At 34.8% G+C, this 21,865-nt stretch overlaps 1 protein-coding gene across 1 annotated transcript in view; it reads right to left on the bottom strand.

Annotated features, from left to right (window-relative positions):
* SRFBP1 (serum response factor binding protein 1) overlaps window positions 1–21,865 on the bottom strand; it is a gene marked incomplete at both ends in the record, with an annotated part of 36,277 nt that overhangs the window by 4,782 nt on the left and 9,630 nt on the right. The window contains 3 exons of the mRNA XM_080698552.1: window positions 4,747–4,818; window positions 19,076–19,148; window positions 20,368–20,456. Of these exons, the coding sequence (XP_080554678.1) occupies window positions 4,747–4,818; window positions 19,076–19,148; window positions 20,368–20,456 (234 nt within the window). The remainder of the gene's footprint in view (window positions 1–4,746; window positions 4,819–19,075; window positions 19,149–20,367; window positions 20,457–21,865) is intronic.

Raw genomic sequence — 21,865 nt, forward strand, 5'->3', positions numbered from 1 at the left:
GTATTAATATAGAAATATTTTAAAATACATTTATCACTATTCCCAAATCCCTGTTCTGACAACTTGCTAGGGTCTTTGTTGACTTAAGTTACTTTTCTTCCCAGTATTAGCTATTTTTCCATCTTACTTATAAGAAGTTTTTAGAGGAATAATAATACTTGAATGTCTAGTTTAACACTCTGGGCAAATACCATTTTATTAGTAATTTTATCTTTTAATTTATTCGGCAAAGTTATTTCTTTGCCCTAGATGTCCCAGAATCTTTGCAACTTATTAATCTGATTTGTGATTTAGTAATTTGGTTTTCTAATTCTATTCATAAAAGTCTCTACAGTAAGACTCACAATTCTACATTAATGCATTAGTCTAAATGAAGATGTTCTGATTTGTTAGACTTTTTTCTCTGTAACTGTGTTTATGTTGCAGGCTTTATGAGGACTTACTTGGGGAGAATATGGGGCTAAGGAAGAATGATCTGAGAAGGACCTTTGTGTTGTAGTCCCAGGAGTGCTGCCTCACACGAAGCAGCAGTGAGTCGAGAAGAACACAGAAGTTTGGGTGTATAGATGTGTACAAATTTGAGCAGTTATGCGTAATTATGTAGACACCTACTTTAGACTGTGTAGAGAAGTACTTTGTATTTTTAAAGAAAATATCAGTAATGCTGCCTGTAAAAGAAATAGCTATTATTTCATTAATAAGTACTTTAATAGGGTACTTTCCCTGAGGATATAAAACATTCTGATGATCAGCAGCTAATATTTGAGGAAAATGTAGCTCATTTCGGGAAAGGATGAAATGCTGGCATATGACTTAATCTAATCACTATATGAGAACATACTTTGTGCCTTTGGGCAAGTATTGAATAGCTACGAATACAAAATAGTGTACATGGGTGTACTACCATGTCCTCAATAATTTCATAGGGATGAACACAATTATGTTCAAGAGCAATGTGTTAAAAATAAATGGCTTCTGCTGGACCTGGTGGTGCACGCTTGTAATCCCAGCATTTGGGAGGCTGAGACAGGAGGATTACGGTTTGCAGACAGCCTCAGCTACTACTTGGTGAGGCCCTTTACAACTCAGTGAGACCCTGTTTCAAAATAAAGAACAAAAAGTAAGGCTGAGGGTGTAGCTCAGAGGTAGAATGGCCCTGGGTTCCATCCCCAGTACTGTAAAAAAAAAAAAAAAGGCTTCTTATTCATTTACCTATGAATCTACTTAACAAAAATGCTGTCTTGTAGGCATGTGCTATATCCATTTGGAAAGGTATTTTGTGTATATAGATATATCAAAAAGTACTTACTAAGCAGGGTGGCAGCACCCACTTGTAATCCCACTACTTGGGAGGCTTAGACAGGAGGATCGCGGGTTCACTGCTAACCTCAGCTACTTAGTGAGGTCCTCTGCAACTTAGTGAGACCCTGTTTCAAAATAAAGAATAAAAAATTAGGACTAGGGGTATAGCTCAGAGGTAGAATGCTCCTGGGTTCAATCACCAGCACTGCAAAAAAGAAAAAGAAGTACTTATTGCTTCTAATTTTTATAAGCTGGAAATTTTGATAAGGTTGGCTATCATATACCATGGCCAAATATCTAAGAGAAGAACTTTCCCTATAATATTGACATAAAAAATGTCAGATATGACTACTTAATAAATATAAAAATAAATAACAAGACAGATATAACACAAAGATCTTGCTGAGTGGGAAAGAGTGCATAACATGTCTAATTTTGGGGGAAAAATCAACTTAAACACTGAGAGAATGAGCCCTGCCATTTTCATCTGATGTGGTAACAACTCTGAAAGGGGACTAGACTGTACCAGAGTGTTTGATTTGGAAGGGCTACTCATTCCAGAAATAAAAACAAAAAACAAGCTCGAAGTCACGAAGCTAGTGATGAGGAAATAGTAGTTGAAATGCAAGCTCCTAGAAACTTAAGCATCTTCTTTTTGCTAAACAGTAATCTTTGCAGAGCTGGTAAACAACCATTAATGAAATGTTAACAATTACCTTATAAAAGTATCAATTGTCAATTTTAAAGAAAAAGGTCAAATTATGCTCAAGTATTAACTATAAGGATATTGCTAGCTTAATCAAGACATTCTTAGCAGAATCACTGTAGAGGAAAAGTGTATATATGAATATCCTTTGTAATACATCAGGTTTTTAAATTTAACTCATATTTGTTTGACAGCCAGTTATTGATGTGCAAATCTGAGCTGCTTATAATTTTTGGAGAAGAAAAATATTCTAATGGGGAAAAATATTGCAAATGAAAAAACTTGACATAACTGTTAGTTATAGCTTTATAAATAATAAAGATTAAATTTTCCACCCTTAAGAGATCAATAAAAATGTTACATATATACTTTTTAAAGTATGTTTTCAAGTTTTAGAAATATCAGTTTTATAAATTATAGTAGTTATTTAAATAAACTTTAAAAATTATCCTAAGTGAAAAGGGCAAAAATTAAAAATATATGCCTTTCTTCTTTAGTTTGATTCTTATAAATTTTATTCTTAGAAAAATCCTCCCTTTAACTTTTTAAATTAATTTTTTTGGTGGTGCTGGAGAGTGAAAGTGGTACTGGAGAGTGGCATTCTAATTCTAAATGACATCCCCAATTTTTTATTCTTTATATATTTGAAACAGGGTCTCACTAAGTTGCAGAGGGCCTCACTAAGTAGCTGAGGCTGGATGTGAACCTGTGGTCCTCTTGTCTCAGGCTCCCAAGTATCAAATTTTAACAAGAGCTAAAGGGGAAAAAGACTAAAGATGTAATCTACTCAACAGACTAATTAATTAATCCAGACATGATTATTTAGCCAGTTAGTAACAAACTAGAACTCAAAAACAGTTTCTGAATTCAGTTCAATATTCTCAACAAGTTTTCTCCTAAAACATTTAAGATAACTTTCAACTGTGACTCAACTCCCAGTGCTTTTTATACTGTAAATTGTGAGTAAAGCCTCCATTAGGTCATTTTGGAAAGAAACTAAATATACATATTTTAAAAATATGAAACTTGTGACAGGCTCATGTTCCTTCCCGTGTCAGTGCCTGGGTCTCTGCTTACTGCGTGGCTAAGTGTAGGGCCTCATCTCACCAAAGCTACCCTCTGTGGGACTGCAACTCCCTAGCTCTTGCTCTTTCTCTCTGCCCACTGTTCTTCCTCATGTATTTTCTCCCTCTCTAAATTTGCTGAGTCCTTGTTATGTGAAGATGTCATCTTATTCTGGAGGACATAAAAATACAGTACCAAAGTTAATAACCAAACAAGCATGGAATTGAGGGAGGGAGAGGAAATGGGATGGGGAGTGGATGAGGGCTAACTAGATGATGTGTGCTTGTATATCCTCTCAAGTCTTGTATTCCCATGTGATGTATGATTACAATGCACCAATAAAAATAAATTAAAAAAAAGTTGTTATAAAAAAATCTTTTGAAAATCACCAAGTTGCTCAAACTTAAAAGACTAAGAGCTTATCAAAGGCAGAATAAGATAAGTTTCATTTGAGAGACAGAAAATGTTTTGGAGCTATACAGAAGTAACAAAAATATGATATGTCTTAAATTTAAATAAATGAATTTTGGAGTTTAAAGGGCTACTAAGTAGTCCCTATTAACAGTTTTTACACCTGCATGAAAAGTCTTCACAATATTGGGAGGTATGAAGGAAACCACAGCTTTCCTTATTTAAAATTGACACAATGTTTGCCATGGAAAATTCTCAGGAAATTGTGGTTTTAACACACCTCCACAGTTTCTTCCATTTCAAATAAATTAAATATAAAAGTGGAAAATACCTCATCTTTTTAATGGAAAAATTTTATTTTGGCCTATGTGTGTTTATTGTGAACACAAAAGTATTTGCTGTTCAATTTTGAGAAGAATTTTGAAAATGTACTTCTGAATGTAAACAACAGTCTTAAAATTAAAAAAGCCCTCTATGTCCAATATTAATCCTTTGAAAATGTTGCCTAAAACAAACTAAATGAACTGGTAGAGAGGCAGGATGCTAGTAGCAGTACTTTTAATATTAAAAGCATTTTATTTCAATTCTAGGTTTTACCCACAAACACACATCAACAAATATTAGTGTGTGTGTGTGGCGCGCATAGGCCCGTGCATGTGTAATGCTGGAGATTCAACTCAGGGGCATTTTACCTTCAGGCTATATCCCTAGCCTGAATTTTTTATTCTTTATTTTGAAACAGGGTCTCACTAAGTTGCAGAGGGCTTACTAAGTAGAGAGGCTGGCGTGAACATGGATCCTTCTGTTTCAGCCTCCCAAGTACTGGGATTAGAAACGTGCGCCACCACTTTTGGCTCAATATACTTTTTTAAGGATTCTGATGATTATCACATCAAAGTAAAATTCACAAATCTTTTTTTTTTTTTTTCCTGGTGGTACTAGGGATGGAACCCTTCTACCTCTGGGCTACACTCCCAGAACTATTTTTTTATATTTTATTTGAAAACAGGGTCTCTTAAGCCAGTGAGGCTGGCTTCGAACTTGCGCAATCCTCCTGTCTCAGCCTCCCAAGCGCGAGGATTACAAGCGTGTGCCACCATGCCCAGCTAAAATATTTTTCAGTGGCAATATCGGAACTCAGGAAAAATCATTACATACTAATAGTAACTGGCTTCTTAGTATTCTCTTTCAATAAAAAAAATGATACAAAGAAAATAAGCAGTAAGGAGCTTTTCATAAAACAAAATCCACTGCAGATATACCTTTTTGCAGATTTTTTCAAAGTTGATATCATCACCAAGTGCAGATTTAGTTACTACATCAGGTTTCAATTCCTATAAAAGAATAAAACAAAGACTTTAGTTATGAGCCTAATTTTAAACTACCATTATAATAATGAATTTCTTCTTATGTCTTGCTTTTTTTTTTTTTTGGTGGTAATGGGGATGAAATCCAGGGGCACTGTACCTCAAAACTATACTCTCAGCCATATATATATTACACATATACACACACATACACACATATACATATATATATATATATCCATCCCCCCCCCCCCCCCCGTGTTACTGGGGTTTCTGGAAATCCTTCTACCTTCGGGCTTCACTCCCAGACCTATTTTTATATTTTTTTATTTGGAAACAGGGTCTCTTAAGCCAGCAAGGCTGGCTTTGAACCTGCGTGATCCTCCTGTCTCCGCCTCCCAAGCGTGGGGATTACAAGTGTGTGCTACCATGCCCGAACTATTTTTTTATATTTTGAAACAGGGTCTCACTGAGTTGCAAAGGGCCTCACTAAACAGCTGAAGCTGGCTGTGAACCGTGATCCTCCTGTCTCAGCCTCCCAAATGCTGGGATTACAAGCATGAGCCACCACACATACGCATGGCTCCGTGTCTTGCTTTGTAAGAAAACTGATATTAAAATCCTAATTTGTATGAACATGAGTATACATATGTTACTGTAGTTCTCTGATTTCAAACCCTTTGGAAAGATACCCAGGAGTGGTATAGCCAAATCATATGGTAGATCCATTCCCAGTTTTCTAAGGAATCTCCACACTGATCTCCATAGTGGCTGAAGTAGTTTAGGTGAACAGGCAGAAGTCAAAAGATAGTATTTAAAATAGTATTTAAAATGAACAGCCGTGCCGGGCTTGGTGGCTCATGCTTGTAATCCCCGTGCTTGGGAGGCGGAGACAGGAGGATCACACAGGTTTGAAGCCAGTTTCGTTGGCTTAAGAGACCCTGTAGGTAGAAGGGTTTCCAGGAACCCCAGTACCATCAATCAATCAATAAATCAAACAAACAAATGAACAAATAAACAAAATGGACAGCTGGGCATGGTAGCGTGCACTTGTAATCTCAGCATTTGGGAGGCTGAGAGGGAGGATTGCGGTTTGCAGACAGCCTCAGCTACTTAGTGAAGCCCTCCACAACTTAGTGAGACTCTGTTTCAAAATAAAGAATAAAAAAAAAAAAAAAAAAACAACCAACAGGGAGGAGGTGTAGCTCGGAGGTCGAATGTCTCTGGGTTCCATCCCCAGACCCACAAAAATAAATAAATAAATAAATAAATAAATAAATAAATAAATAAATAAAATGGACAGACTAGAAAATATAAGATTACATAAGAAAATGAGAAAGTAGACGGGTGTGGTGGTATACATTTGTCATCCCTGTACTTGGGAGGCTGAGACAGGAGGAACACAGGTATGCGGCCAGCCTCTATGACTTAGTGAGATCCTGTCTTAAAATAGACTTCCTAAATTCTCAAAGATATTTTTTGGAAATCCCAATGAAAAAAATCAAGTGGGGAAATAAAAAGCAAATTTATCATAAAATACATAGTACTTAAGCCAGGCGTGTTGGTGCACACTTGTAATTCTAGTACTTGGGAGGCTGAGACTGAAGGATCATAGGTTCAATGATAAATTCAGTAAATAAGACTCTTATCAACCCAGCAAGACTCTTAAAAAAAAATATAGGGATCAGGGTGTAGCACAAAGGTAGAATGCCCCTGAGTTCACTCCCCAGTAGAACACACACACACACACACACACACACACACACACACACTGCAGTAATTAAAGCGTAAGCTGAGAGCAAACATCAGGAATACAACTGAGTGTGAACTCGTTTACTGTGCCTATCGAAGAAAAAAGATCTTCAGCTTAGATTACAATACAAAATCTAACTCTACATGAAGAACCTTTTTTTTTTTTGGTGGTACTGGGGTTCTTGGAAGCCCTTCTACCTCCGGGCTACACTCCCAGACCTATTTTATACTTTTTTATTTGGAAACAGGGTCTCTTAAGCCAGTGTGGCTTGGTTTCGAACCTGCACGATGCTACTGCCTCCGCCTCCCAAATGCGAGGATTACAAGCGTGCGCCACCAGCTACATGAAGAACTTTTTTTTTTTTTTTTTTTTTTTTTGCGGGTCTGGAGATGGAACCCAGGGGCATTTGATCTCTGAGCTACACCCCCTGCCCAATTTTTTTTATTCTTTATTTTGAAACGGTCTCACTGAGTTGCGGAGGGCCTCACTAAGTAGCTGAGGCTGTCCGTGAACCGCGATCCTCCAGTTTCAGCCTCCCAAATGCTGGGATTACAAGCGTGCGCCACCACGCCCGGCTATGAAGAACTTTTAAAAAGGCTAAAAGTAAAATGACATGCAAAGATATAACAAGTAAACAGGAGGAAAATAGAAAGCAGGTATTAAAGAATTTTATTAAAGAATTTATGCAAAGAGAAATAAAGGAGCCAAAGAAGATATGATTTCAGACACAGTATATTAACTATGCAGTAAATAAAATACTCAACAACTTATAAAAAGGAAAAATATAGAATATAAAGCAGAAATTAAAACACTACCAATACTCTGGTGTATTACTCTGGTTTCAAGAAAGTTTAAAATATAAAAAATAAAGACCTTGAGAACATACAGTTATGTGCCACATAATGCAGTCTCAATCAATGATAGGTTGCACATGACAGTGATCCCCATCAACTAGTGATGTCAAAGCTATCTTAATAATTTATGGAACTCAACTCTTAAGATGGTCCCATAGTGGTGAAATTTTTTAATGACACCCTGACTGAAAAACATCCCCATAGTTAAATGATGCATGACTGCAATTAATAAAGTAATCTGCCTTATGAGATATGAATTTACTCAGAACATATCCTAATATAAATTATATCTTCTAACGTACACATGGAACATTCATGAAAACTCAGCAAAAAATTCCAAATAACCTGATTAAGAAATGGGGCAATGCTATGAAAAGACATTTCCCTCCCTCCCTTCCTTCTTCCTCTTTTTTATTTTGTGGGACTGGTGATTGAGCTCAGGAGCATTGTGCCTCTGAACTACTCCCCCAGATCCTTTTATTTTTTATTTTGAAAGAGCGTCTTGCTAACTTACCACACACTGGCCTCAAACCTACGATCTTCCCATCTCAGCCCTAAGTACTGGGGTTACAGGGTCACACCACCTGCCCAGCAGTGTGACTAGACACTTCTGAAAGGAGATACAAATGGCCAAGAAGCATAAGAAAAAATGCAGCTCATCACCAGAGAAATGTAAGTCAAAATACACTCACCCAATTTAGAAGGTTTATAAAGTAAAAAAGAAAACGTAACAAGCATTGGTAAGGATTTAGAGAAAGGGGAAACGTTTATACAATGTTAGTAGGAATGCAAGTTAGTATGTTAGCTATTAATATGTAAAACAGTATGGATGTTCCTAAAAAAAACTGCAAACAGTACCACCATATAATGCAATAATCCCAGTACTGGGTACACCCAAAAGAAATGAAACAAAAATATTGAAAAGATATCTGCACTCCCATATTTACTGTAGCACTATTCACAGTTGCCAAGATAATCAACAAAGATGTCCATCTACAGATGAATGGATAAAAAAGGTGGCATACAAAAGTCCCAATTTGATCATTACACATTATTTACATATATCATCGTTTCATACTACTCCCTAAATATGTAAGAGTATTATGCATCAATTAAAACAAGGAGGCTCTGAATTTGTTGGATGAATCATCTATAATACTCAATGTCAAGATCTGTGAAGGGCTTGAGAGTTACCTTCTTGCAAGGTAACATGTTAACCTATATTCTCATGAATACTGGTAGAAGACTCAGATTCTTGGGTCAGAGTCAGAAAGGCAATTCAGTACTTATAGCAACAGCAGGAGCCTGAGTGTCAGCATTAAAAAAAAAAAATCTCACTCATTTTTTAAAACAAAAAATCATGCACTAGACACATGGCAGAAAATAAGTTTAACAAGTCAAGTTCATAAAAGTAAAGCTAAAGAAGCATTTTGGGGATAAAATATTTCTAAAATGGTTATGAAGTGAACATCACTGGCTGAGGAAGGGAAAACCTCCTGTCTGGGCTTCCCAAATGCTGGGGTTACAAGCATGAGCCGCCGAGCCCAGCTGATGTAAGGCTTTAGTGCACACAAGGAACTAGACCCAGCCTGGCAAACAAAAGGAAGCTAATTTAGGTTCTTGAATAGGAGTGATACAATAAAACAAAGTACGTTTACTACTAGGACATTTTACTGCTGTCAGGTTTTTGCTGGCAGCCAGTTAAAGAATTACTAAATGTCTACAAATAGTACTGTCTCGCTTTACTTCCAAGTTGAATTTCATGTCAAAAGTTGAACTTTATATTCTAAAAACTAAAGAAACTGAATATATTTTCAACTATAATTTATTTTAATCAATGTGTGAAAATAATTACTATTATGGTAAGCAAAAGATAAATGTTTGTGTAATTCAATAATCCAAAGAGCTGTATTTCATTTAAAATTGCTATTAATAAAGCATAAACATAGGAAATAATTTAGTTAAATCAAGCTCCAAAACCTTCTGTTTGCTATATAGTGCTATCTCTTAACAGTAGAAATACATTTTAGAAAATAAGAACAAAAGGGCTTATTTAACCAAAGGGATTAAATATGATCACATTTCTTATGCCAAATATAACCATCTAAACTATTTTTGGTACAAAAAATTAATTCTTTCTATTGTCACATCCAAAGAGATAGGCAGAGAAAGTGAGAGTCTAAAGATTATAAACAGAACATTTGTACATTTTAAGGAATAAGTTATATAGATTTGTTTTCTAATAAAATCAGTAAGTTCTATTAATAAGATAATTGATGGCAGTTTATTTTCATGTGTCTCCTTAAAACAACAGATTAAGAATATTTAATGGGTGGAGAATATATATTATTTATTATGTATTATAGCAACATAAAAGTTACAATTAGTTTGATATAAGCTTATATTAACAATTTTGTTACTAAAAATTTTATCTATATGTTAGCAAATTTTGTTTTCCTCATCTAACCAGGAAGTTAAATAAAAAAGAAAAAAGAAAACAACACACAAAAAACCTTAAACTTAGAAATAATCATGTAAGTCTATAGTATTTCCTCTTCCTATTCATAAAAAGGCTACAGTGAAATAACATTAGGTGAATGAGGTCATCTTTCCCTATCATTTTGAAATCATGGCTAAGATGCAGGGATATACTAAAAGAAATGTGGGATGGACTAGAATGGATAAAATGATGTGTTAAGAAAAGCGTTCTTTATGTGAAAGAATAATAAGAGTTTTAGATTATCTGTGGAAACTTAATTTGTTATTAAAAGTTTAATTCCTTCATTCCTTCAACATATTTCTCTGGAACCTTTAAGTTCCCAGCAACATTTTTCAAGGACATGTAATATTAATAAATTTATAGTCCTTTCTTAGGTATAGTCTCATATGTTAACAGTTTAAGAAAACTGTATTATTTTAGCACGTTAAATTCAAAAATTTAAAAAGAGTGCCAAATGTGGTATAAAATGATCTTTTAAAAAATACACTTTCATTGGTGCACTGTAATTATACATCACAATGAGGTTCAAAATGATAGAAACATACATGCATTTGGTTTAATTTTTAAATCACAATAAGCTAATTCTTTATACACAAAATTCATTAATTTGTTTTTTATCTTCCAGATATTATTTTTAAATGTTATATGCACTTATAAAATATTTTTATTAGCCAAGTACTCATTAGGAAGGCCCAACTATCCTAATTATGTCAAATTATAAACAAATTTTTCAAAGCAATGACATATTATTCTATTAATATTTTTGATTTTGAATCAACAGAGTTGTAAAAATAGAACACATGGATCCACCATATGATCCAGCTATACCACTCCGGGTATCGTTCCAAAGGGGTTGAAATCAGAGAACTACAGTAACATATGCATACCCATGTTCATAGCAGCACAATTCGTAATAGCCAAAATGTGGAACCAACCTAGGTCTCCATCAACAGATGAATGGATTGCAAAATTATGGGAAAGACACACAATGGAATTCTACCCAGCAATAAAGAAGAACAAAATCATGTCATTCACTAGAAAATGGAAAGACCTGGAGAACATTATGTTAAGTGAGATCAGCCAATCACAGAAAGAGAAGGGACATATGTTTTCTCTAATATGCCCAAACTAATTAGGAGTATGAGGAATATCAGTGGGATTCCAGATAATGGAGGAGAAAACTCAGCAAAGCTAGAAAGTAATGGTAGAAGAGAAGGCTGAGGTTGATTAATGGAGGAGATACATTTGAATATGTGTAAAAGTACGAATGTAGCATGGTCAATCTGGACATGTTTTAAAAGCAAGAGTTTTCCTTGATTACTACTAGACTGCAATCTCTTGCTTTTAAAAATTTCAAAGCATCTATAATAACTTATTCTTAAAATTTATGTTTAAAATTATGCAAGCCAGCTCCCTTTTGATACTGTGAATTTTTGCAGAGTGGAAACAACAAATCCCACAACATAGCTATCCAACAAGAAAGACTTAATATCTGCTTAATATATGAAAAATTAAGTCAGTAAGATAGAACTACTAGCTGTTTCCTCTAGTCATTTTGCCTGATTTCTCCTTTTAATCAGTCTTCTACTGTCTCCAGCTTTCTTTCTAGAAAACATATAATCACTTAAATTCTTCGATGAGCCCACATTTTATCAAAGGATTTAAAAATATAATCTCACCCACTATTTTAGCTACTACATCAACTATTTATCTGCCCTCCTTCTGTATTCTAGCTATGCTACTAATCCACTGAAGAAATACATGCTCAATGCTTGCTTTAGGCTAACATTAGTGCACCAAGCACTGAGATAAACATCCTATTCTAAAAGAAGGAAGGAGTGTTAAAAAAAATTGAGTGAGTACTGACATGGCTTACAGATGTGTATTCTTTCCTTAGCAGTTTATATTTCAGGTTCTTAGTGCCGATTTAGTGTTTCCCACTCTACAAATTCTTCCCATGTCATTAATAAAATAAAATGACATCAATTGATTCCTTTTCTTTGTCTCAACATAGTATATTCCATAGAAAGATTCATATGCTTGTTTCCACAAGCTTACAGTATATTTTTTGACAGCAGGAAGAGAAATCTATTCATCAATACAGTAGGTTTTTCAATTAAAATGTATTGAACCTGAGCACATATGGAATTTATGAGATGTTCTGGGAATTCCTAAACTCTCGTTTTTACTTTTTGTCTTTTATGGTTGCAAATTTTATGGCCAAGAAGATATTTGTTCACTAATAAACAGTGATTCTATCTTTCATTATGATGAGCAAAATAACTATTATTAAAGTAGAACCTTTGAGCTATATTTTAATATAATGAGTTTCAATGGAAATCAGAAATTTAAAAAGTGAAGATTTCTCTCTCTACCCCACCTTTCTGTACAACTGATATCCTATGCAGAGTTTGGTTACCCTTTATAGAGGAAAGAGGGAGAATTAAAGAGAAATATATGATTTCTTTGGAAGTTGCTAAGAAGCATTAGTTATAGGAATAATCATTCCTCTTGGATTTATTACTTAATAATTCGTGACAAGAAAAATAGAAAGCCCTAAAATACATGGTTCCTATTAGAATAAAAATCCAACAATAAAAGATATGCCCAAGTTAATGGCTAAAAATGTTTGAACATACTTTGTCTCCATTTAACCCAAAATTGAGGTGATATCCTGCTGAGAAACAAAACAAAACAAAACTCACAGAACATTTTGTAAGACTTGATGTTACTGCTGCTTTTCCCTAGGGCCCTCTGTCTTCCATTGTGTGTTTCCAATGAAGTATGTTGTAATAGTTACCTCTTTTCTCAAGCACCACATTATTTCATACTGGAGTTATGATAGTAGTATTGGCTGCCCAAAATTTTGGAATTAATAGATGAAAATGTTTTGGATACTTTCACAGTTATTAGGAAATATCCTGCCAAGGTTGAAAGTTCAAATTTCCAGAATTACAAAATTTAATAAAAGAAAAAACATTAAAAATAAAGCCCAATTGACACTGCTTTCTTATCTCCTACTCCTAAGTCTTATTTACATACTCAGAAACCTTTGAAGTAGGTTTATGCAGAAGAAAAAATTCAAGATTGAAATAAAGTTCTTTATTCAAAAACTAGGTGTGTATTATGACTCAGTATATAAAAACATTTTCATCATTTTGCCAAAAGGCCTGCAACTTGACCTTTGTTTTCAAATAGCAAGCAGGTTTAATAGGCGAGAAAGGATGGTACTTATATTTGGCACATCTGCTTCTATTTAGAAGACAAGAGTATTTTAAGACCATCACAGATTTATCTTTATACATAGCCTATAGTGAAAATCAAGACTCCTGCATATTAAAAATGCAACAAACTCTCTAAAGCACATGATGCACTTAAACACACATATCAATCACTAAGCCAAGCATGGGAAGGAGGGCTGGGGAGGGAATGGGGTGAGAATGGGGTAAGGGCTAATTGGGGGATGTGTACATGTACGGCGCCACCATCTTTTATCTCATTAAGATGTATGACTGCAATGCACCAATAAAAACATTAAAAAAATAAAAATGCAACACATGGGTTTAAGGAATGTGACCTGTTCAAAACACTGTCTTAAAGCTGTATAAACCACGTGCCAGGAAGCAAACTAGGAATTCAATGTGGTGATCTGATTTTAAATGTTGTTGCATGAATGTGAGAAGATTATACACTGATGGTTAAAATAACATAAAATGCCCTGTTTATGCTTTCAAAGGTCACAAGTAGAGTACAAAGAGCTACTAAAACAGGGCATCTTGCTCCGCTTTTAGAAGAAAAGCTTTGCCTTTTTAAAAAAATTAAAGTAGAAATTATATGACCTCAGGGCATGGGATAAGGTGACTGTAAAATGAAGAGCCTTTTAATTCTTCTGTTTCTGATATCTAATATTAAAAATAATGGGGAAAAACCCTCTGGTTACTGACACTTCAATAGTATTTCACTTATGTCTGAAGGCTGAGATAAACCTTAATTTTATAAACATACCAAAATAGACAAAAAATTCTGCATTAAAAATGGACTTCTAAGTGAACATCCATATTACTAAATGTTGGGGTGATGAATTGAGTAAAAATCCATTATTTTAAGAAGTTCTCTTTAAGTAGAAGGAACAGTATGAAAGCAGACTGCTATACAATATAATAAAAGAAACATGCTGAGCGTGGTGGTGCACCCTTGGAATCCCAGTACTCGGGAGGAGGAGACGGTGAGATCGCCGTTCACAGACAGCCTCAGCTACTTAGCGAGGCCCTTCACAACTCAGTGAGACCCTGATTCAAAAAATAAACAGACTAAAAATTAGGACTGGGGGAATAGCTTGGAGGTGCAATGCCCCTGGTGTCCATCTCCACTATTGGAAAAAAAAAAAAAAGAAATATAATGGGCTCTATAGAATGGGTGGTAAATACCTCTGGGGTCAGAGTGATAGTGCTAGGGAAAATTTCATAGAGCGAGTAATTTAAGAACCAGATGCTGAAGAAAGAGTAAACCTTAATTCAGGTGGGAAAGATGTACTAGGTTTAAAAAGTCTGATAACAGAGGCATGAAATAGATTGCTATATTTGAGATTCCATAAAGTTGGCATAAAAAGCACAGTATAGAAGATAAAGAAGCAGTACTGAGGTAGCTACAGATATAGATCAGTAAGGGTCTGTATATCAGACAGGGAAGAATATATACTAGCCCTGCATTTTAGGAGAGTGGTTTTTAAAGGGAGCAAGTTCAGGGGCAGGAGTCCAAGTAGAAATAACGATATGAGAGAATTATATACTTTATTATTTAATTTGACTTTACATAAAACCCCTACAGACCATAAGCTACTATTTTTGTTATTTGTGATTCACTAATGACAACTCCTTAGAAATAGGCTAAGAAAGAAGAATGAGACAGGTTGATCCTAATTACTTGAGCCCATAAAAACAAGAGAAGAATAAAACAAAAGAAAAAACACTTTATTTTTATTTTATATTTTAAAGTACTGGGGATTTAATTCAGGGGCATTTTACTTCTGAGCTACACCCCCAGCCCTACTTTACTTTTGATTTGGAAACAGGGCCTAAGTTGCTAAATTAAGTATTAAGTCCTTAAACTGCCGAGGCTGGTTTCAAACCTGTGATCCTCCCATCTAAGCCTTTTAAGTACTGAGATTACAGGTGTGCACCACCAAGCCCAGCTGAAAATAGTTTAAAATACAGAAGAGTAAGTTAGCAGGCAGAAAGCCTTACAGAAGAATACATGGATTCTCATGTATAATAATACACAGGGAGAAGTGAAGGCATGAGGGGGGGGGGCGGTAAAAAGAACATGGAGTCTAGTCTGTCATGCACATCTGTAATCTCAAGAGGCTGAGGCAGGAGGATCCCAAATTCTAGGACTTGGACACGAGAAGCTGTCTCAAAAAGAAAATAAGCCAGGTGTGGTGGTGCACATTTGTAACCCCAGCATTTGGGAGGCTAATACAGGAGGATCGAGGTTCGTGGACTTAGATCCTTTGCAACTCAGTGAGACCCTGTTTCAAAATAAAGAACAAAAAATAGGGCTGGGGTGTAGCTTGGAGGTAGAATACCCTTGGGTTCCATCCCCAGTACCACTAAATAAATAAATAAACAAACAAATAAATAAATAAGCAAGCCAGCCAGCTAGCCAGCCAGCCAGAATTCACCTCAATGGTATAACAACCCTGGGTTCAACCCCCCCTCCCCAAACAAACAAAGATATAGAAGATATAGGTAATTATGTATACTTCGGTGTGAAGAATTAATGGATCTGAAACACATTGCACATCTTTGGGCCTTTTCTTCACAGAAGGGATCACATGAGTAAACTGTCTCATCCAGTTTTTATTTATTTTTATTTTTATTTTTTTTAGTGGTACTGGGGTTCCTGGAAGCCCTTCTACCTCCTGGCTACACTCCCAGACCTATTTTATATTTTTGAAAAAGGGTCTCTTACGCCAGCGCGGCTGGCTTCGAACCTGCGCGATCCTCCTGTCTCCGCCTCCCAAGCGCGAGGATTACAAGCGTGCGCCACCACGCCCGGTGTCAATTTTTATTTTTTAATTAATTAATTAATTAATTAATTAATTTTTTTTGGTGGTCCCGGGATTGGAAACCAGTAACATTCTACCTCCAAGCTACACCCCCAGCCTTATTTTTGTGCAATATTTTGAAACAGGGTCTCAATGAGTTGCAAAGGGTCTCGCTAAAGTAGCTGACGCTGTCCTCGCACCACAATCCTCCTGTCTCAGCCTCCCACGTGTAGGATTACAAGCATGCGCCACCACACCCGGCTGTCTCATCCAATTTTTAGAAGAGTAGGTCTAGAAGTTTTTAGAAAGGTCCTGTCTGCATAAGATTTAGAGCCAGTTCTAGAGTCCACCACCTGACAGTCATTTGACACTGGGCAAGCTGGTCAGTTTTCCTAAGCCTCAGTTTTTTACTCTGTAAGACAGGGACAATAAAGAGCTACAGAATGTAAAACACAACGTAGTGCCTGCCACACAGTTAATGCTCAGGAAATACTATTAATCATCATTATTACTGGGGAGGGGATTTTTTGCCATTTGAATAATGTCATTGCTTTTTTTTTTATCATATCCTTCTTTAGTTAAATAACTTAGGAATATGTGTTAAGTTACTTAATGGTAAAAAAAAAAAAGAAAACTGTTTCCGAAGTCCATATTTATAATAACATCAAAGTTAAAAGTATGAATACCATTAAAAAGGGCAGCAAAAACTTGGGATTCATATGATATAGTCTATAAAATTAGAACCTATGATTTTATTGTATCATAAAGATCAAGTCATTTTTTCTTGACCAGAAAAAACAAACTACCATTTCTAAAAATATCTTTGGTTTTCTACATGAGGATGTCATCTTGCAAGAAAATACCCTATTATCATAGGAAACAAGTATAGGACAGCATGTCATGAATAGGACTGTAAAAATCCAGTGGTATATGAGCCAAGGAAAAAACCTCCTCTGGAAAAGTGAGTAAGTAGAGGTTTTCCTATAAACTTAATTGACACAATCTACTGTTTTGTCACTATTTCTTTGATACTCCTATATAGATGAAAAATACTTCCTTAGGAAATTATGATCTTTCAATTAAGAAAAATGCTAAATGCATTTGCTTCTTTTGGAAAGACCAATTTTGTAAAAACAACACAAATGAAGACTAAAATTTGACAATTAAGAAAAGCAAACATAATCTTTCTAGCATTTTCCCTCCTGAATTTATATTTAAATTTAATCTAGTGTTTAAAAGGCAGACTAGACAACAGACACCATCCAAATCTCTGCAACAAATTCAGGAATATATATAGCATACATTTTATGAACTCAAGAAATAAACATTTTGGCTTTCTATAAATCAACAACCCACAGAGGTCTTATATAATATGAAAAAAAAAACACCCATGATAGTGACATACACACTTTATAAATATATGAACATTATTACTCGGTCGAATTTCTTTCTGCTGATGAGATTTAAGAATACCAGAAAACAAGCCTTATATGTATCTCAAATAGGACAAATTTGTTTTCTAATTAACAAAATATAATTATTAATTATTCAGTTATAAAAGGTATTCTAAAGATTAATGAGTATCTTTTGTTCTCAAACCTTTTACACCTCCCATATAAATATTATATATATATATATATATATATATATATATATATATGAAACAATATATATGTTGTACTCTATCCGTGACAAAATACAATCAGCAATTGCACAGTAGCTCAAAACCTCTGAATAATTTAGGACTACAAAAATAATTACTAAGAAGAAATTACAGAGACAAAATTAGGTAGGCAGTGTAATTTATTAAGTACACTAGTTAAGATAAGATGAATAACGAGATAAACGACAACTTCCTTAGTGCTCCCCTCAAAATAAGAACCTCTCAAGATTTTTCTCTCATATAAATATCATGAAGGAAACAAAGGCAGGTGGGGCAGAGTTTGCCTAGAACCCGACCCTGGGACACGAGGACTAAAGACTCAGGCCAGTGCCTGGTAAGTTAGTAAGACCCTGTTTCACAACACAAATAAGTAAAATATGGCTGGATTACAGCTTAGAGGCAGCACTCCCCTGGGCTCCATCCTTAATACCACAAATAAGATAATAAAGCAAACAAAGAAATAAAATGAATTCTATAAATTTTATAGTCCTAAAAAGGAGAGAAGCAAATAAAACAAGTATATCTCATATTTAAGAGACATTTCCTATACCTATTTATATTCAGAATAATTACAATGTCTTTATCCTACTCAACACTTTCAACATCTTTTTGAAAGGAAGAAAGGAGTAAGAAACTTTGATAACCTAGCTCATTGATACAATATTGTTTCCTATCCCTGTTTTTATCCAGATTAACTGGAATAAAATTATCCTATTCAAACCCTGTTAAAAAGAAGAAAATGGTAATAATCTTGGATAATCTAACTCAACTCAAATATTATTAGAGAATTCTTTTGCTTTTATCTTAACTCAAAACTTGGAGGTTTTACCATGTTATAACAGTCAAACATACATACAAAATTACCCTACAATTAAGATAATTGCTGGTACCAAATGTTGTTTTTAAGTTCTGCAATAAAATGGTCTCCCAGACATTTAATGGTATGTCATTTGGTAAATGAAAGTTTCTACAAAGTGAGACCAGTGAGACCTAAAAATTAATCTAGTAGAGTCTGGCTGGAAAAAAAAAAAAGGATCAGGTTGGTCCAAAACTGACTTTATTTTAAGTTACTACAGAACTGAATAAAATGCTGACACTACCACATAAAAATTTATTGAGTTGGCAATAGGGAAAGTATGATGTCAGCCACCTACATCACCATCCACAGTCCCAAACAGCATGAACACTTTTAATCCTTGAACTTAATTTAGACTACATGCCTTAAGTTACAGTAAACACAAAAACCTTAGGCATGAGGCATGATTAAGCATATAAGAGTTTAGTTTGGCAGTTTTGATTCAAATTAGCCTAGCACTTTAACAAATTCAACTGAAATACATGGAAAACCCATGCTTAGACATATCACAGTTTTCTAAATGTGCTACATTTTTCACAGACCCATAAAAATAAGCCTTAAGCAAGTATGAGGAACATTCTAATAGTACCACTCATACACCCATGTCCTTACCTTCATGGCATGGATTTCTTCAAGCAATCGTTGTGCCCGTCTTTGGTTTTTTAACAGTGCATCTTCAGTACCTCTGCAAAAAATATATATAACCAGGGAAAGCTTTAATTTTAAAAGTCCTATCATAATGAAAATATTTTCACTTATTTAAGAAAAGCATAAGAAATCTCTAAATGACAAACATTCCATTTTGTACTGCCCCCACTTTCCCCCATCTCAACATACACCCTAATTTCATAAAAAAAATTCCTCCACGTATTTGAAACAGGCAAAATAAGTATTGTTCTGGTGCTATAAAAATAAATGATTGAAGCCGGGCGTGGTGGTGCACACTTGTAATCCCAGCATTTGGGAGGCCGAGACCGGATGATGGTGGTTCTCGGACAGCCTCAGCTACTTAGTGAGGCCCTCTGCAACTCAGTGAGACCTGGTTTCAAAATAAAGAATAAAAAATAGGGCAGGGGGTGTAGCTTGGAGGTCAAATGCCCCTGGGTTCCATCCCCAGATGCCCCCCCCCAAATAAATAATTGATAATGTACTTTCCTAATCTCTTAATGGTAAGATCACTAAAACATTTTCATCAATCAATAGCATATTGTACTTAATTTAAGCATTTTATTAAAGTCTGTTCTCTGTAATTAATAAAAAACAACATTCAAATACGTGACCACATCAGAGGGAGGGCTACTTTCTGGAACATTTTTGAAAGAACAGGAAATTAATTAGGATTAAGACATATTTGAAGCCTTTCTAAAGATGTATGCTTTAAATCATGAGAACTATAAAATAAAATGCTTTTTCTCTAATACTCTTGATGCTGAAAATAAAAAAATAACCTTTTTTCCAAAAAGTTACACGGTACACAATAAACTGATGAACACCTTCTTAAGGGACTAAGGAATTCAAACTATTTAACAATTCAAGAAGTGATGTAAAATCTTCATAACTGATTCAACATTACTAGACTTTTAAAACTGTTTCTAACATCTTAAAATAACTTTCAGTAACATGGAACATATGAAAAAAACTTTAAGGGAATTTCATTCTGAAAAAAAAAAAATATAAGAGTTAAAAAAAAAGCGAAGGAATTTGTCCTGTGTCTTGAGCAAAGATGGTCCAAGGCACAGAAAGCCAAGCTGACACAGCACATTCAGTCTCACTCAGAACATCTCAACATATAAAACAAACTGCTACATGAGTAAGATGATCCAACTTCAAGTTTTGTAAATATCAAATTGAAAACAAATTTTGACATTTTCTTAGTCACAGACTCATTATTTCAAATGACTAACTTCTTTGACTTCAGTCTGCCAACACTCCTGACGAGTTTTCGGATAACCAAAACTCGGATTCTCTTCACTTCTTTTCTCATCTTCACAACCTTTGAGAAATAAAGCCAAAATTAAAAATTCATTTATCTCAGGAATATACTTGATTTGTTGTCTTACTATCATACACTTAGTCCACCACTTTAACCAAATTCTTACTTAATTCTATTCATAGGTTGATTCAAGCAGATTTCTTCCACAAATAGTAAAGACAAGTTAGGTTTTTTTTTTTTTTTTTTTTGGTAAAGTCACAGCATTCCCAGCCATTAGGATTTTAATGCTACACATATCTTTTTAGGGTTGAAACTATGAGTTCCCTGAGATCAGAGATTGTCATAGTCATCAAATGTGAATTTTTGTGGTTTAAAACATAACTGGATGATAGTGGAGCATGATACAGAGGAGAAAAAGGAATGAAGGACAGAGTTCAAATAATGATGTATGAAGATATCACTACTAATCTCACTAATGTGAATGGGGGGAGGAGTAGGGTGGGTTCTGGCAGGAAACACCAAGTGCTGAAGGCAGACACTTGGTATTTCTTCCAATCTCAGTGCCATGAATAATTACAATGTACCAACAGAAGTTTAGAAAAAGAAAAAAAATCAGGGATAGAAATTTATTCAGTGACTATCTGAATTAACAAAAGCAAAATGTGTAAAAATGACTTTATTTTATTTATTTATAAAGTACTCCTTTGCTCTTTTTTTTTAGTAATAAATTATTTCAAACATAATTTTAAAAGAAGTGCCACAAATACAAAGATCCATTTTCTGTCAGCACATGCTTGAACACTTTAAATACTTCCACTTGAGAAAATGCTCAACTTTAAGAACAAAAAATAGAGCAAGAGGTCAAGGCACAGAAATGTTCTCGTCATAAAGAACTACATTTAATAATAGCACAATTTTCAGTACAACGGCACGTTACTACTGAATTGGTATACACATCTTGTAATTCCTTTTGGAATGTTCTTCCCCTTTTCCATTTTAGGAACTAAATGATATTCAGTTCCAATATATTCTTTTCTGTGAAACCTTCAATGACTTCTTGAGTTAGAGATAAGCTCTCCACCCTGGGGCCTTTACTATTCTCTGTAAATTCTTTTATTAAAGTATCTGTTTCACTATATTGTCACTAATTGCTTATATGGCTGTCTTTTTCTATAGACTGTCAGCTCCTAGAAGTCAGAAGCCTTGCAATACAATATTAGTGTTTACTATGCCCGCCACAACAAATCCCTCCCTTCAATTCTTCTTGCTCAAACAGTAATAATTGACCCATCATTTCTTCAAGGTTCTTGAATTTGGTTATACTGCATTTTCTTACTTTTCCATTACTGTCATCCCCACCCCTGTCCTGCCCCCTCTCATTGAAAATACTGGCAACTAATTTACAATCTCTTTATCCTATGCCCCCCCCCCCAGTCTTCTCCTTCTCCTCCTCCTTCTTCTTCACTGAG

This window comes from Muscardinus avellanarius (assembly GCF_963383645.1).
Source record: "Muscardinus avellanarius genome assembly, chromosome: 7".
Taxonomy (NCBI): domain Eukaryota; kingdom Metazoa; phylum Chordata; class Mammalia; order Rodentia; family Gliridae; genus Muscardinus; species Muscardinus avellanarius.